General features: G+C 38.8%; 1 protein-coding gene across 1 annotated transcript in view; it reads right to left on the bottom strand.

Moving 5' to 3' along the window:
• Positions 1 to 15,670, bottom strand: part of LOC308134260 (protein diaphanous homolog 3-like) — a gene marked incomplete at both ends in the record, with an annotated part of 162,653 nt that overhangs the window by 108,760 nt on the left and 38,223 nt on the right. Inside the window, 2 exons of the mRNA XM_080501923.1 lie at positions 12,301 to 12,415; positions 14,237 to 14,575. Coding sequence (XP_080358049.1) covers positions 12,301 to 12,415; positions 14,237 to 14,575 — 454 coding nt within the window. The remainder of the gene's footprint in view (positions 1 to 12,300; positions 12,416 to 14,236; positions 14,576 to 15,670) is intronic.

The following is a 15,670-nucleotide window of genomic DNA, read 5'->3' on the forward strand; positions in this document are numbered from 1 at the left end:
TAGACTGGTGTGTCTTATCCATTATGCAAGTGATTACAAATTGACTAAAAAGAGGGGGGGAAGGATACAACAAACGTTCAATTTCATAATGCATATGTATTTCACTCATCCTGCTTTAGCAGTCTCAATGCACGTTCACACACTGGCGTAGCAGCAACCAGGGGAAACTAGCTTTCAGTTTTGCACAGGGAATCCTCCTATGTGCACTATATGACAGATACGGAATCACACTGCCAACATTTGAACTCAAAGACAACCTGCTCTACAAAGCTACAACCAGCTGCTGCAGTGCAGGACACAAGACTGAAAAGCTCTTTGTATGCGTACACACTGTGCTTCATTCTTTTATGCAATACATTAACTATAACTAACTGGTGGCTGCCTATTACTTTTACATTACAGGATCATGCAACCCAAAATGCAAACCAGTTACCCTATATGGTTCAAAGTTCAACAAAGATAAATGAAAGCCAAAGAGACTACTTCTAGAACACACGGAACAGTTTTGTCACAGATGAAGTTGGCCTTTTTTTAATGAATGAAAATCTGAATACTTTTGAATTGACCGACAAGATCATTAAAGACATTAAAGTGGAAATTCAATTATAAAATCAAAGGTAACATGCAATTGCTACGTAGAAAGGAGAGGGGGGGGGGAAAGACAACTAGCATTCCATTATAATGGAAAGCCTTTCATTTGTGGTAAATGTTCATGACAAACTTGTCTTCGGGATCATCCATAAGCAAAATGATTTACAGCACAAAGCGATAATATTTTACCACTACTACTTTCATTTGTCCAAGTACTGGAAATAAAAATTACATTTAGTATTAGTGGGTGAATGATCGTATTATGACTAACTTGAGTATTTGATATACAAATACATTTTGGGTTGTGAAAGAGGAAAATTGCTTTGTGTAAAATGTGTTTATACAAGAATCCACAAATGTAGGTTTCATAGAAAAAAGTGAAGGGGGGTAGTGTGTACTTATTCTATTTATTTTCAAACATTTGTTTTTTTGTCATGCCAATCTTTGAAATAAAGTCAACTATTCTTCAATTAAATTCTATTCAAATTGTGGCACTAATTGTCTATATATTTGAGAGAATCCTGCAGTGTTTTTTTTTTTTTTTGCATCTGTCAATAAAAGAGGTTGCATTTGGAAAAAATAAGGAAACGCAAGATGGATACATACTTTTGAAAGATATTTTTCCTTCTCAACTGTATGAACTAAAAACAAAATGAATTTTAGGAGAACCTCTGCTCATGGTGTCAGACATCAAATACATCTTCAGAAAAGGTTTGCTGTTACATGTTCCACTGAGTGCAATGATAGATCTACATTCGATCAAGATAAAGCCATGAATGTTCAGAAGTGACACTACTAAATATGTCAATTAATACAGTGGGAACTCAAAATGTTAAGAGAATGTATCAATTCATTACAGTTACAGACTGTGATATACCAGAAGCTTTGCATCAAAGGTCAAATTATATACTTGATATTAAGTGTTGGGCAATGACAACCCTCTTGAATGCTAAAATAAATCTCCAACTCTAAATCCTGGTTGATTTCCAAGCTCCTTTTATCATATCTGTGTGTGTTTGCGCGGTTTAGTGAGAAAACTGAAAACCGTAAAGTGTTGAAAGTCAAACGGGTTTAAATAAAAAGAAGACACACTGAATGAAAATATCATGGGGGTCAAACGTACTTAACAAAATCACTTGAGTGCAAATACCAAAGGGGGTTATGGGTCCTCAGCAGTTGAATAGGGAGGTAGTCATGCCTGTTTCATTTGCAGGAAGGAATTTCAGAGAATGTGACTGGGATCACCCCTGGATGAAGTTTGTGAACAGTAAGCTTTAGACAAGTACAGTCATTCAGTTACAACTCATAAAACAATAAATAAGAAAAAAGAAAAGACCAACCTTTTGTTTCTGATCCGGAGCAAGCAAAGTGTGCAGCCAAGCAGAATTTGAAAGAAAGGGACAAAGAGGAAGCAAGAGGAGATCATAAGAGAATGAGCAAACAAAAAAGCTGGTTAGATATGTTTGAAGTAAGCATTGTAATAGACATTGTATTGTTAGCTGAAAAATAAAACGATGCAGAAGCAGAAGAACTGATGCTATGAGTATATAGACCTTGTAAAGCAATAACTGAAAGCACACTGCTATGAATGCGGACCATTTGGAAAATATTTATAACATTACACTTGTCAAAAGATACAGAAGCATATCTCGTAATGACGGAGTCTTGCAGACTTCGTATAAATTAGTGCTACGAGTCACCGATGGCAGCCGCTTATAACTTCATAATGTCCGATATTATAGGTCAGAGTCTTGTTTTCCTATTTTAAAAGAAACATAATATTAGTGGCTGTTTGCTACCATTACAACCATTAACATGCAAATATTCTCCGCGACAGTTCATCACGACTGCGTTTCACCAACATTCACAAGAGTGAACGAATGTGAAAAGCTGGTATGTGCCGTGTTGTGTTTATGAACTTGAGACTTTAAACAAATAAAATCCTTCATCCCTTGAAAAGTATGCAAATAGTTTCGACAAAGTATTTAATCTTCTGTCCATGTTTCAGTCACACACAAAAAAAAAAAAACACTCCCATAAAACAAAGTGTGCACCGCGGCTCTGCGTGCAATCACAAAGGTTGACTGATTGCAGAGAAAACGCCATTTTTATCATCACGTTGCCGTTTATCACAACACGGGTCAGCAGTCAATTTGTTTCTATGAATGACAATCGCTGCACAGCTTATGCCATTTTCAGTTCTCTCGATTGAAGTTTCTCGATGAAGCCCTGAGAAAGTCTGCCTGCCCCGCCCACCCGCCCGCCCGCCGGCCCGCTCCCCCATGGCTCGCGCACTCAACAAATGAGAAACTAACCACAAAGGCAGCAATTACACCACTTAGATGTCAAGGGAGCAGATTAAAGCTGTGGGTTCAGAGACAGACACTATAGCATCATTAACTATGCTTAATACATAATCTGTGAATATTAATCGCAATGAGAGGAAACCTGACATATAAATCCACACTGCACTTTTGGTAGTTAACCTGAAAGCTATGCAAATGACTTGTGTAAAACGCAGCCATCCCTTTCATTTGGACACGGCATATCAATATGGCATAAAAAAAACGTGCAGAAACACGTGTGATTACAGTGTTTTCACTTCTCACCTTCACACACTAAAGAAGAAACCATGAAAATAAGGTTTTTGCTTTTCACACAACCTCAAACTGTGAATGGTTCACGTTTTAAAGACTTACACAGTTTGAATATGAATCCATTCACAAACGTAAGGGAATTTCTGGGAAGTAGATTACATCTTTGTTTTAAAGCCTGTGCGACATTAAAAGGAACCGGCATTTGTGGGATGAGCAGCAAAGAAGAATTTGGGGAATGAGCTCATGAAAATTGACGGCCACGGTAGTGTTTGAAATAACCACCCACAGCTACAACAGTCTGGTACCTCCACCCCCTGGTAGTCACCAGCATGCTCCCACCACTGCGGGATGTGACCACCTATTCTTAAACAGCAGGCTGATAAAAACCCGCTCCGTTCGAGCGAGTATTGTCATCTTGGAGCACAATTTGGTCCCAAACTATTGAAGTATTAGATTGTCACTGGTCGCTGCATTTCATCTCAATACCTCTCTGCTCTGAGATCGCTTACAATGATAACAAGCCTCATTTATCCATCAAGAGAGACGGTTCCCCACACCCTCACAAGACCTTGATCAAAAGATATTACTCTTCCAGTGCAGCAATCAGCAAGCTGTGGTGCGCATCTTCGCCACACTTTGACCCAACGATCAGCGTGCAGGAGCCAGAATTCGGGATTCGTCGTTGAATAAAACATCCTTCCACATGTTCGGGTGCCGATACGTGCGTTACCAACACCAGCGCGAACCAGCTTGGTGATGAAGTCATGGCACATTTCTGTTTGGTACTGCCAGAGAAGTTTTAGCAAATTTTCCATGAGCATGATAGCTCTCCTGTTCATCCCACCACTCCACGTCTCTCCTTTATATTTTGTGTTTAGTTTAAGAGTAGTGCGATTTTAGATTGTTAAAGAGACACATTCCTTCTGTTGCATTTCTGACTAATCAATTTGCAATGTTGACGTGTCCTAAAATGTCATATCTGCAATCTGACAGAACTGATGTCGAAACAAAAGGATAAATTCACAAAAGATAATTTGCAATTATAAAGGTGAGAAGGTTAAAGTGATCAAGATAAACAGACAGGAAAAACACCATAATGCCAAAGATAGAAATGAGGAGTTTCATAACTTGAATGATAATGAAATATTTGAAAAAATCTTTGGAAAAAGTAGTCAAAGAGTATATTGACAGTCAGCAATGACAGTTCACTACATGACGACAGGTTACATGGTCAAAACTTTGCTATTATAATTCTATCTGATCTCAGTTTTTGTGAAGAATGAGGGGGGAAAAAGCTCTTTACTACACAGTTACTTTCCCATTGAAACCTAGTAAATCTTTGGATGAGATTTAAACAGAATTCTGACTGTAACAAACTACAAATGTAGGAGTTCAGACTCAGGAGACCTGCACACTTTAAAGGTACTTTCTTGAAATGTCAAGGTTTTTGTTGGGGTGGGCTTGTGTTATTTTATAGGTCTACAGTTTTGTATCCTTGCAAAAGCCCTCTATGAAAACAGCGATAAGCTAATGGATCATACTCATGCACTACACTCTACCTGAAAAGAGGAAGGAGAAATGTAAAATAAAAATAAAAAGTCAGCCTTTGCACAGACATTCTATCAAGTCACACCAATTTCCGTTGGACAACCATATGCATATCTTTTGCAACTCGCTGGTGGATCACGGTGAAAACAAGTAACAGCAACCTATATTTAATAATATCAGGTACTGAAAAATATGTTAAACGCTCAATTAAATGAACAAGGGTTAATGGATCAATTGCTCATAAAAATGTTTATTACAAAAATATGCCAAATTTGCAAATATTTGCAAAATTATCAGACAATGCATTCAGTATCAGAGGACACCAACTTGGTTTAGATCCAATAGAAATGTTTTCGAGAACTTGTATGACATTATTTACATTTGTTTGATACCAACAGCAGACCCGGCCTCTAATACTAAATCCAACTGACGGTGTGCATGTCTTCAACACAATTAACCACTGAAATTGAGACCGAGATCCATAACATGCTTATTCTTTTATAAGAATTTGGATGAGAATTATGCAAATATGCAATCACACATTATCCTCAGAGTTACTGCATAGAGGCTTTGACAGTATTCTTCAAAGTGTGCTTTTTGAGTATCAGATTTTCCGGACTATTGAGTGCACCCGAATAGAAGCCACATCAGCAAAATAAAAAAATTAAAAAAAATAAAAAAAAATACATGTAAAGGCTGCGCTTGACTATAAGCCGCAGGTGTCCACATTGCAACAGGGCAGGAATTTCACTGAGGGACTACGGGGACTGCGCGTGTGCGTGTGCGTGTGCGTGTGCGTGTGCATGTGTGTGTGTGCATTGTCCACCTGCTGCGAAGACAGAGAGAGAAATACCCAATCACCAAGCATTTTATCCATGTTGATAAAAGTATTTTATCGGTTATTTGCCAATTGTGATTCTGAGGAGGAAGATTTCTCAGCCAGCAGAGCGGCTTAACGTGATGCACCTGAACGCATCACTCGCGGCTGTCAGCTGCTGGAGTTCCCTGCCACGGAAAGCAACACAATACAAGGTCCCGAAGAGCAGAAATATCACTTTTAGGGCAAATTTGAGAAAAGCAGAGACGCTCAAAACGGCATGCATCTAAATGCGAAAGTAGAATCTGGCAACATGAAGCCCGTTCGCCGGTACAAATCCATAAATTAGCCACGTCATTGAACAAGCAACGGCGTTCAAAGCGTGTGGAAAAAAAATAGCCGCTTATAGTCCGGAAATTACGTCAGTATGTTATCTTACACCTGCATGGAGCAGGTACAGATCATTTCTGTTTAGAGCTTAGCCAAAAAAACTCAATCTCGCCTCACGTCCGAAATGCAGCAGCACACACTCTTATGAAATCAATAAAAACTTGAAAAACATGTGCATCATCTTTGTTAAAATAAACTTGATAGTGATCCACAACTCTGTGTACATTTCTTACGTGTCTTGCCCAAAAAAAAATCATGCACCGCTCATCCATCATTTACTTTTAATGTCGGACTAAACCAGAGATACTGTGGTTGAGTCGTCCTGAAGCAAAAAACCCAAATTTTTAGTTGAATTGGAAATTAGAACTGAACAGAAAACTAAACAGATTCCAATAATGATATTAACTGATAAATAATTGACCTGATAGCTGGTGGTGCTAATAATTAGTCTATGCCTCCTAAAGACTGATCCTTCAGCAGTTATTACTTATTTAATGAGCCTTTAGAAGTCCATCTTTACTTGAATTCTAATGACCTCCAACCTGTAATTTTGAGATATTTTTAAAACAAACTTGCAAACAAAATGCTTAACATCCCAAAGAGATTTTTTTCTGATTTTGGGAGGCATGGGAGCTTTTGGAGACGCAAGTCTCCAAGGTATTACTAGTACATTTTAAATCCTTGTCCTACTGTAGAAGGCAGCTACATTTTTTTTTTTTTGTTTGTTTGGCGGCATGACATCTGCATTCACATTTTGCTGATAATTAGTAGAATCCATTCTTCCCCCTGTCCATGATTTTTTTTTTTCTTGCGCAACCAGCTGACACGTCGCCCCAGAGCAGAATGTCTCCACCCCCATGCTTTACGATTGGAAATGTGTCGGCTGCAGGGGGAGCATTTACTACTTCTCATTCCAAAAATCAACATGTATGCCGTTTGCTCAGGGCTATATAAACTTTAATAAACAACTTTAGAGTACTGGGCATCACTTTTCCAGTGTTTTCACAATGATAACAGATGGCGTAACATTGAGGAAGAAACTTTTTTTTGGAAAGCAGACTTTTTTTTTGAGTGCTCTTGTGCTCTTTTTACAAGCTGTTCATAAATCCCTTCATGCAAACTTCTACAAGTAGCGCGTCAGTATATTTAGTAATTCCCGTGTAGTATCATTCTCAAGATGGATGAGCTTTATTTTCATGAAAAGATAAGAGCAAATTAGAAAGACTAATGCAACAAATAGAGCATATTTCTAACAGGGATGCCTATAAGTAACGGCAAGTGACATGTATATTTGCTGCGAGTGAATCCGGGAACTGACCGACAAAGAGCAATATTTGGCTCATCCTGTGAAATTTTGCAAACTAAAACACCACATGCTAAATTAAAGTGTCCCTCCATTCATTTCTTGAAGCTCTGCAAGACAGACTTTATGACTATGTGCCAACATTTTTGTACTTAAAACTATGAGAATGGAATTTGAATATCACTTATGAATCATGCCCACTGTTTTCTCTCTTACGTTGAACATGTAGAAGTAAAAGTAGACCAGATTATTTCCAAAAAGAATATGTGACAAACTGTCACATGCTTTTTAATACTCATGTCTTGGCTGAGTGGTTGTTGTCATTATAGCTTTGCGCCAAAGCAAAAAATTTTAATATTTAACAGAAAAGTGTGACATGAAACAGCTGTTTATGTAAGACTTTACAACTCCCATTATCCATGTTTATGGGAAACTGGGCCCACAGAAGTAAGATTTAATCTTTGGGAAATAAACTAATATAACCTTTCCGCTCTACAATATGGGAAAACGATAAGAATCTCAGGAAGCCAGTAGAAAGAAATAGCAGTGCGTGCTTGGAGTTGTAATGGTGGAAGCTGACCAAGCCTTTGCTGATATAACAGAAAAGGAACCTTGGGGGAAAAAATGTGATGTTCGACAAGAAGTCAAAATAAGTGAGACACGTCTATGTGCGCATGTGGCCTTATGCTGAGATAGTTATTTAATGACAAGACCAAAAAATGTAATGGTAAAACACAGAAGATAGATTTTATGGAGACGCCAGCCACATGAAGCCTTGAATGCGAGACATTTTAATGTCAGCATCTGTTGCCTTGAGAAAGGGCTTTAAAAGGCTGTCTGAGCAGTCAGTGTGCCACTCTTCAACGAGCGAAAGTAGTGTGTTGATGGCTTGTGGAGAGACTCACTTTTATCCTCAGGAATCTGAAATTTCTGAGTAAGTCTTGAGAGAAAAATAATGTTTCAAACAGTTCCTTCCAATTTGCCTGAAATGGCTCATCTCAAAAGGTTACAATGGGGAAAAGTAATGGGTTGGGTGACATTCCATCCACCGAACACAGCTCCTCTTATTTCTCTTGCTTTGTCTCTGCTGCTTTCACAAAATAATAAAACTTCCCATCAACTTTTCAGACACTAGTCTATGGCTTTTTCATCTTACACAAGGCAAGCTGTCCACTTGTGTGCACCGACTCCTGCTGAACAGCAGCTGTGTTGTAAGAGAGCAGACAGCGGAGAAGACAAAGTAGAAAGAACAGCAGGGTTGGAGCTGGCTTCCCGTCTTTGCTTTCAATTCAAGAAACACTTAAAAGAAGCTCCACGAGGGATCTGGTTTAGGAAGTCGGTTTGAGTTTAAATGTGGCGTCTCAGTCTAATAAAGATCACTTAATATAAACTATAATTCTAAGAAATTCTTATGAGTAAGGGACTGAGATAGGAAAATGCATATGCTCAGATTAAATACTCACAAGTCAACAATGATTAGTTAAAGTCACCATTTAGACAACCAGGAGATGACAAATGATATTATTTATTTTCCTTTTGAATCGTATTGTTGACCATCTCTGTGCAAAATAATGAGGAATATATTGGATCAAATAATGGATTTGAAAAATAAAACTGACACCTGAATGAGATGTTTAAAAAAAAAAAAATTATACTGAAGTGAACCCCGATTCCACCCTATTTTATTTGGACTCAGAAAGCATATGCTTGAAATGACATCCTGTTTTAATCAGGGCTTCATGAAATTACCAGTATGGTTAGTGACAAAAACGAGGCAGATGCACACAGCGAGTGGCGGCAACAGACCTTCAGCACAAGTGACATTCACCTCTACACTAATTGGGCTGCTGTTGGCATGAATGACCATGCACAACACTCAACTACAGGGCCAGGCCCAGGCAGTTCTTAAATTATATTGTTTCAAACAAATGTGAGGCAGCTCAAATTGTCATATTTATCATAAAAACCAGGCAGATGTCCAGTGTGACTTTTAAAAGCCTGTTCTTGTTCAAAGTAATGAGCTTCAGATGAATAATGTTAATCGCTTTCATAGAGAACTTGTCAAAGCTCAAAGTTTCACAATGGCTCCTTTTTTTCCCTAAAGGTTTGTGGCAGTAGGAAACAACTTCGGATAAAGACCAACTTAGAACGACATGTTTAGTAGCACCATCTTTTTTTTTTTTTTTTTTTTTTTTTTTTATGTGATTGTTCCTTATAAAAGTGAAAAGCAATTTAAAATTGATCTGTGCTACCCTTTCCAGGCCCAGTTATTATAGGGTTATTTTTGCGGATTTAATAAAGGGAACTGATCTTGCAATGAGTTATTAAAATCTGAGAGATTTAGGAAGACCATCTCAATGAGGCAGGATTTGTACGGCCTGACAAATCATGAAAAAAAAAAAAATCACAATCTGTATGGATGCATTGTTGTGAATGCAGAAAACGTGGGTTGTGTTGGATTCCCACTAGGAACGCATGATGATGTCGCCACCACAATGGCATGAAACCTTGTCATGAAACACAGGTGATCGGAGTTCTTTTTTAGTTGTCTTGCTTCTGTGTGGCGATTTTTTTTTTTTTTTTTTTTTTTTAAGTTTTAGAGACTGAAAAATAGTCTGGATGCAGTGAATGCAATGAAAATAGACATTTTCATCACGTATTCTCTCGACCACACCAAAAAGTATAAAAGTTCCAATTTAAAGGTATCATTGCACTATTTTACCTGTCCAGCTTACTCAATATGGGAAATTGGGAACTAAAATATGTTCGACTCCCTGGTATCGATTGTGAAAAGGCAGAGATGCGTATTTTAGTACGGAAAAAATCTGCCCCTCATTATGGATTTGTAAGACTTTAAAGGAATTCTGCACTTTTGTTTGCTTGCAAATCGTCAACATGACTTATTGATTCGAGCTCAGAAAAGTTGTCTGAGCTTTGTTTTGAGTTCACATTTATAGCTTTAAGCATCGTATAACCGCAAGTTGTTTGCAAAACTGCTTTCATCAAGTTAATACAAGAATCCTTGAATCACTTATTCAGGTTTACTCATTTAGAAATGAAGACTATTTTATGTTCTGTAAAATGCACTTCCATTCTTCCTGAAACCAGAAATTGTCAATAATTACAGAACATTTCATGTCGTAAGTTAATGTCAAAACACTAAGAATATTAAAGAAAGAGTTTACCGTTCTGTCATTAGAAATGTCTCCCAAAAATAATTGTGGTTTACATGCAAGTTGCATGAGTTTTCTTATTTTGGTAATGGTGATTTAATGCCATTGTTAAGTACTGTATCAGCAGCGTAGATGAATTATATCGATAATAACAAATAGTAAATAGTAAATAGAAATATTTGCTTTAAATATTAAATGGCGCATCCCTAGTTAAAACCCAATTGAATGAGATCTTACGAACAATAAATCAACAGACATAATCAAGCACAATTTCTCCCGTTCATTATGCATTACTCTCAATCTTGTCCTCGCTCTAGTCGTGTATTTTTCAAGATAGTTCCAAAAGTTAGCAAAGATACAGCGAACCGTTCACAGCACACATCTAAACTCAGCAATATGTGCTCTTGTAGCAAGAATAAGAATTCTAAAAAAAAAAAAAAAAAACTACAGCAGGCGGTGCAAACATCACGAAAGAATAAGGAAGTTTCAAGAGATATAAATGAATATTTAATGAGAAAAAACTGAGTGAATACTGTTTCACAGTGTGTCCTGTTTAATGTTTAATGCTGATCCAGATGCTGCTGCTCTTAAGTGAGATGAAACATGATGCTACAAGGCTCTTGTAATAAGAAGACAAGTCCACTTCCACGTATGCACTGGAGTTAACTCTCCGACACTCCGACACAGCCCCAGCAGCATCTGGGTCCAACCGCACAACCTGCCAGTCGTGCTGCTCCAACAACATCCACTGAGACCGGAGGACAAGGGAGACAAGGCAGCTGAAGGATCGGATGCAAATCATGCGAAAGGTTTGATTGTAGTCAAACGTTTCATCCCATTGTCAGTGAATCTAAAATTAATTACCCATGAGCAGGAACAAACCAAGCAGCCAGTTCACTGCAGGGCAGCAGTGTTTGTGGGCCCAACCATTTGAACGGGAAAGTGTTTCATGATCGCTGTAAAATATAATTCGATGTGGAAATGTATGCAGGCTCTGGGTCATTGTGAGCGAAGTGGGCATCCTTCCTCTAACCTCCCTAGAGAACACCTGATTGGCTGTCAGTCCCCCCCCGTTTGCCATTTAGATCTGCCTCCATTATTCAACACCCTGACAATGGGCAACCAAGGTGCACTGGTGTATGTGGAGGTCCGGGGTGCCTTGAGAGGAGTTAGCATAGAGTTGTGACAGGTAGATAACACCTGAATGAATAATTCAATTTGGCATGAGCTAGCTGAGGTAGTGACAAGACAAGAAAGAAAACACGAGACATGTGAATAAATCATCAGCGAAGGGACTAATAGACCGCACACAGGGGATGACAAAAGTGATAACATCTCTTGCTGCCTACTGCTCAAGCTTTAATCACTCCAACAACCTTGTACATGCATATCCTGGATCTTACCAGCCATACTAATGTACGAGCATGCAACGGTAAGGTGTTTTATCAAGGAGAATTACCAGTCCACCACAAGTCCAATACAGCTGATGACAGATTGTACTAAAACCATTTAAGGCTAGAAAGACATGACACATACACATAGCCTAGTCTTATTTAAATTGGCCTAATTTAAATAAATGTGTTCATCAATTCTATAAATCTGTATAAATTAAGAGAATATGTGCTGGCTTTTGACGGTGCCAGAAGAATTTAGACAGTGGTTTTATTGTCTTGGCAGAGCTGAGCAACGCTGCCTTTGTGACCAAAATGGCTCAGTTATGAGCAGAGCTGAGGAAAATCTCAAAGTATCAAAGTATCAGTGCATTGACCGAGTGTTGAAACTCGAAAGAGGTAAAGGCATGTCAAAACACACAGGCAACAGATGACCATTATATGAACAGACAACATGTTATTATTATTATTATTATTAATAATGTCTGACCTGTTTTTTGTGATCCAAATGTTAGAGCAACTCTGTTGAGCAAATCTGGCTTTGCGTACTGGTCCTCATCAACCAGCACCCAGAAACAGCCCTCTGACATTTCCTGGGGACGAATCTGAAAACACATAATCAAAGGGTCCCACTGTTAAAATCATAAACCTTTTGTGAGCCGTTAATAATGAAGAGCACATGTGACACTTTTAAAAACGCAGTATTGTAACCAGGCACACACACAAAAAAAGCTTGGAAAATGAAGTCAAATTTAATCAAACAGAAAACATAGATAATGGGTTCATTTATATTCACATCTATTGAGATTTTTAGTCGGACCACACTCTGGCTGATCTGCTTTATCTTATAACTAAGGCCCCATTTATACAACAACAAATATGAATATACCCACAAAACTGCGTGAAATTGTTGAAAAACTTTATGATATGGGACCTTTAACACACACACACACACACACACACACACACACACACACACACACACACACACACACACACACACACACACACACACACACACACACACACACACACACACACACACACACACACACACACACACACACACACACACACACACACACACACACACACACACACACACACCTCAGAAATCCGAATATCATGCAAGATACAAATAGTTACTGTCCAATATTTCTGAAAATAAAGTGCGTGTAGTTAACGCTTATCAAATGTAGGTATTCTACAGAAGAACCAGAACGATGCCAAACCAACAGCAGACATGCAAAAGGCTGCTATCAAAGCAACCTTAGTAAAAAGCAAAAAGCAACCTTAGACTTGGTAACCTCTCAGCTGAGCAAACAGGCTGAACGTCTGCCAGCTGTGCTGCATTGAGGCAGTCATTTAGCATTTCATGTGATAAGAGGCCTCGCAATTGTAGAGTGGATAAATCAAGACACCTTCACGACCCACATCCATATTACATATAAGTATTTAGTATTGCAACGATAGTTTTTCCAAATTACTTTAAAACTTTTCATTCCAATTAAAACTTGTTTATGAATTGAATGACACTCATCATTGAAAAACTAAATTAACTCTTATTACTCAAAATTAGGACTCACTTTGCACTTCACAGAATTTCGTTTGCGTTGTTGAAAAGAAAAAAAAAAGCACTCGCTTTATCAAACCAGATACTGAACACGGGTATGGGTGCATCATTTCCTTAACATTCGTGAATATAAATCTTGCTGGAGAAAAAAATCTACAGTTGTAACTTGGAAACTGACAAAGGAAAAGAGTATCTCGCCATGATTTCTGCTTTTGTGGACAACTGTTTGAAGTTTGAGATCTTATTGCACAAGAACTTTCTCAACAGCTTTGTCCCAAACATAAGCATATGTGGGGGGTCTCCTGCAGCTGTCTGTCGTCCTCCTGTCCTACTAAAGAGTTCACTTGAAATTTCAAGCATCTGGTTTAGTTTGTCGAACACCTGCACTGATGAAAACCTGAAATTTAATTATTAATCGAACCACAAACTAACACCACTTGTGGTGTGAAGGTATATGGCTCTGCAGAGAAAAACATCTGCAGTTGCTGCTCTTCCGTTAGCATACCATCATCTGTTATTTTCAATTATTACTGTCTTGGCACAAAAGTAGAAAGTTGTTGTTTAATTCTCAGAGAAACAGCTGTACTGTGCAGGTGTTGCTAATGAACATCAGGAAGAAATTAGAAAGGAGAGAAACGTCAGAAACCTCCGGCCTAAATATAGAGTTTTCCGTTGCAAAGTTTCAGCGGAACTCAAAAGCATCTACAATATGTTAGTTGACGGTACTTAATATGACACTGAGCAGAAATCTACAACACTTAAACAACACTTAAATAACTTCTTAAAATTATTTCACATGACAAATCACATACTTGTCATTATTTCACCCTCATGTTACAAAACTGTGTCCTACCTTGGACCAGTTGAGGCGCTTAATGGAGGTTTCAGGCTTGAACTCCTTCTTCGGCCGGAGGCCATAAGGCAGTGTGTGCGGGGTGGGGGAACCAAGACCACCGAAAAACCCAGGAGGGGGCGGAGGGGGAGCACCGAATGGAGGAGGCAGCCCAGGTGGAGGAGGTGCAGCAGGGCAGCCAGGTAAGGGTGGTGGTGGAGGAGGAGGAGGAGGGGGAGGTGGAGGAGGAGCCGGCATTCCGGGTCCTGGACCAGGGCGCGAAGGTCCCGAAGGCATCGTGGAGCAAGATAATGCCGGTCCAGCCTGGTTGGCAGTCACACAACCAGAAACGGCTCCAAACTGAACACAAAGACAATAAAAACAAATGTACAAACTAAGCTCACCTCCAATGTCACATATTTAAAGAGGAAGCTAGATCAATAGAATATCTGTTGATCCATGCACCTAACTTCATTTTCAACATCTGCAACTACTACAAACCAAATTGAATTCCTTTCAATTCAATTCAACTTTATTTATATTGCAGCAAATACAATAGTTTTGATCACGTTAAACACTTCTTAAAGACGTCTTAAATCGTCCTCAACTTGTGGGAACCATCTTTCTTAATATATACATGGGCTTTAGCAGTCAAATTGTCAACTTCACTTGTCATTTATATGAACAAATAGCTCTTATGAGATTAATCTTTTAAAATGTTCCTCGTGTAATTTAAACATTCTTGTTTGTTTCATAAATAGACTGCACATGCTCGACTCCAGTCAATATGACTTTCTCCTTTCAGTAGCCCCCACACCAAGTGTGTAGCACACACAACATCACTTTACTAAGTACAACAAAGACACGTTTTTTCATTCATTCAGAAAAGGGCAAAAGCTTACAGACTGTCATGATTCTGTTCAGAATCTAAGAACAATGATTTGTTTGTTTTCTTCCCAAGCAAAAAAAATACAAACAAAAAAAACACAACTGGACCTACAAGCTTTGTAAATTGTATCATACAGCGTAAATGACTTATTGATCCATGCAGCAGTTTTAGATTAAAGACGCACACTAAAGGTCAGCCCTTGGCCCAACGGTGCCACCGCATCTACAGGGAACAAGGCCTTGGCTGAATTAAGAAGTGCGTGTGCAAGCATGCTCATGAGAGCGAGACTGACACAGGGCTGAATGGACAGAGAGACAAAGAGTGAGTACGTGTGTGCGTGCGCGCACTGGTTAAATGCACTACTGCGATTTCAACCAAGGTACTATTTGAGTATGCATTCTGTGTTTGCTCACTCAAATTGAAAAATTATCAGGAAAATAAAAAGGAAGTTCACTTCCCCCCGTCTGAGTGTGTAGTTATCTTGCAAGTGCCAGGGTGTGCGAGCAACTCCCTGATGTGTTGGAGGTGGGGGATTGAAGAAAGCCCCAGTAGTGAGGCTGAAGGGG

This window comes from Blennius ocellaris, assembly GCF_963422515.1.
Source record: "Blennius ocellaris genome assembly, chromosome: 1".
Taxonomy (NCBI): Eukaryota; Metazoa; Chordata; class Actinopteri; order Blenniiformes; family Blenniidae; genus Blennius; species Blennius ocellaris.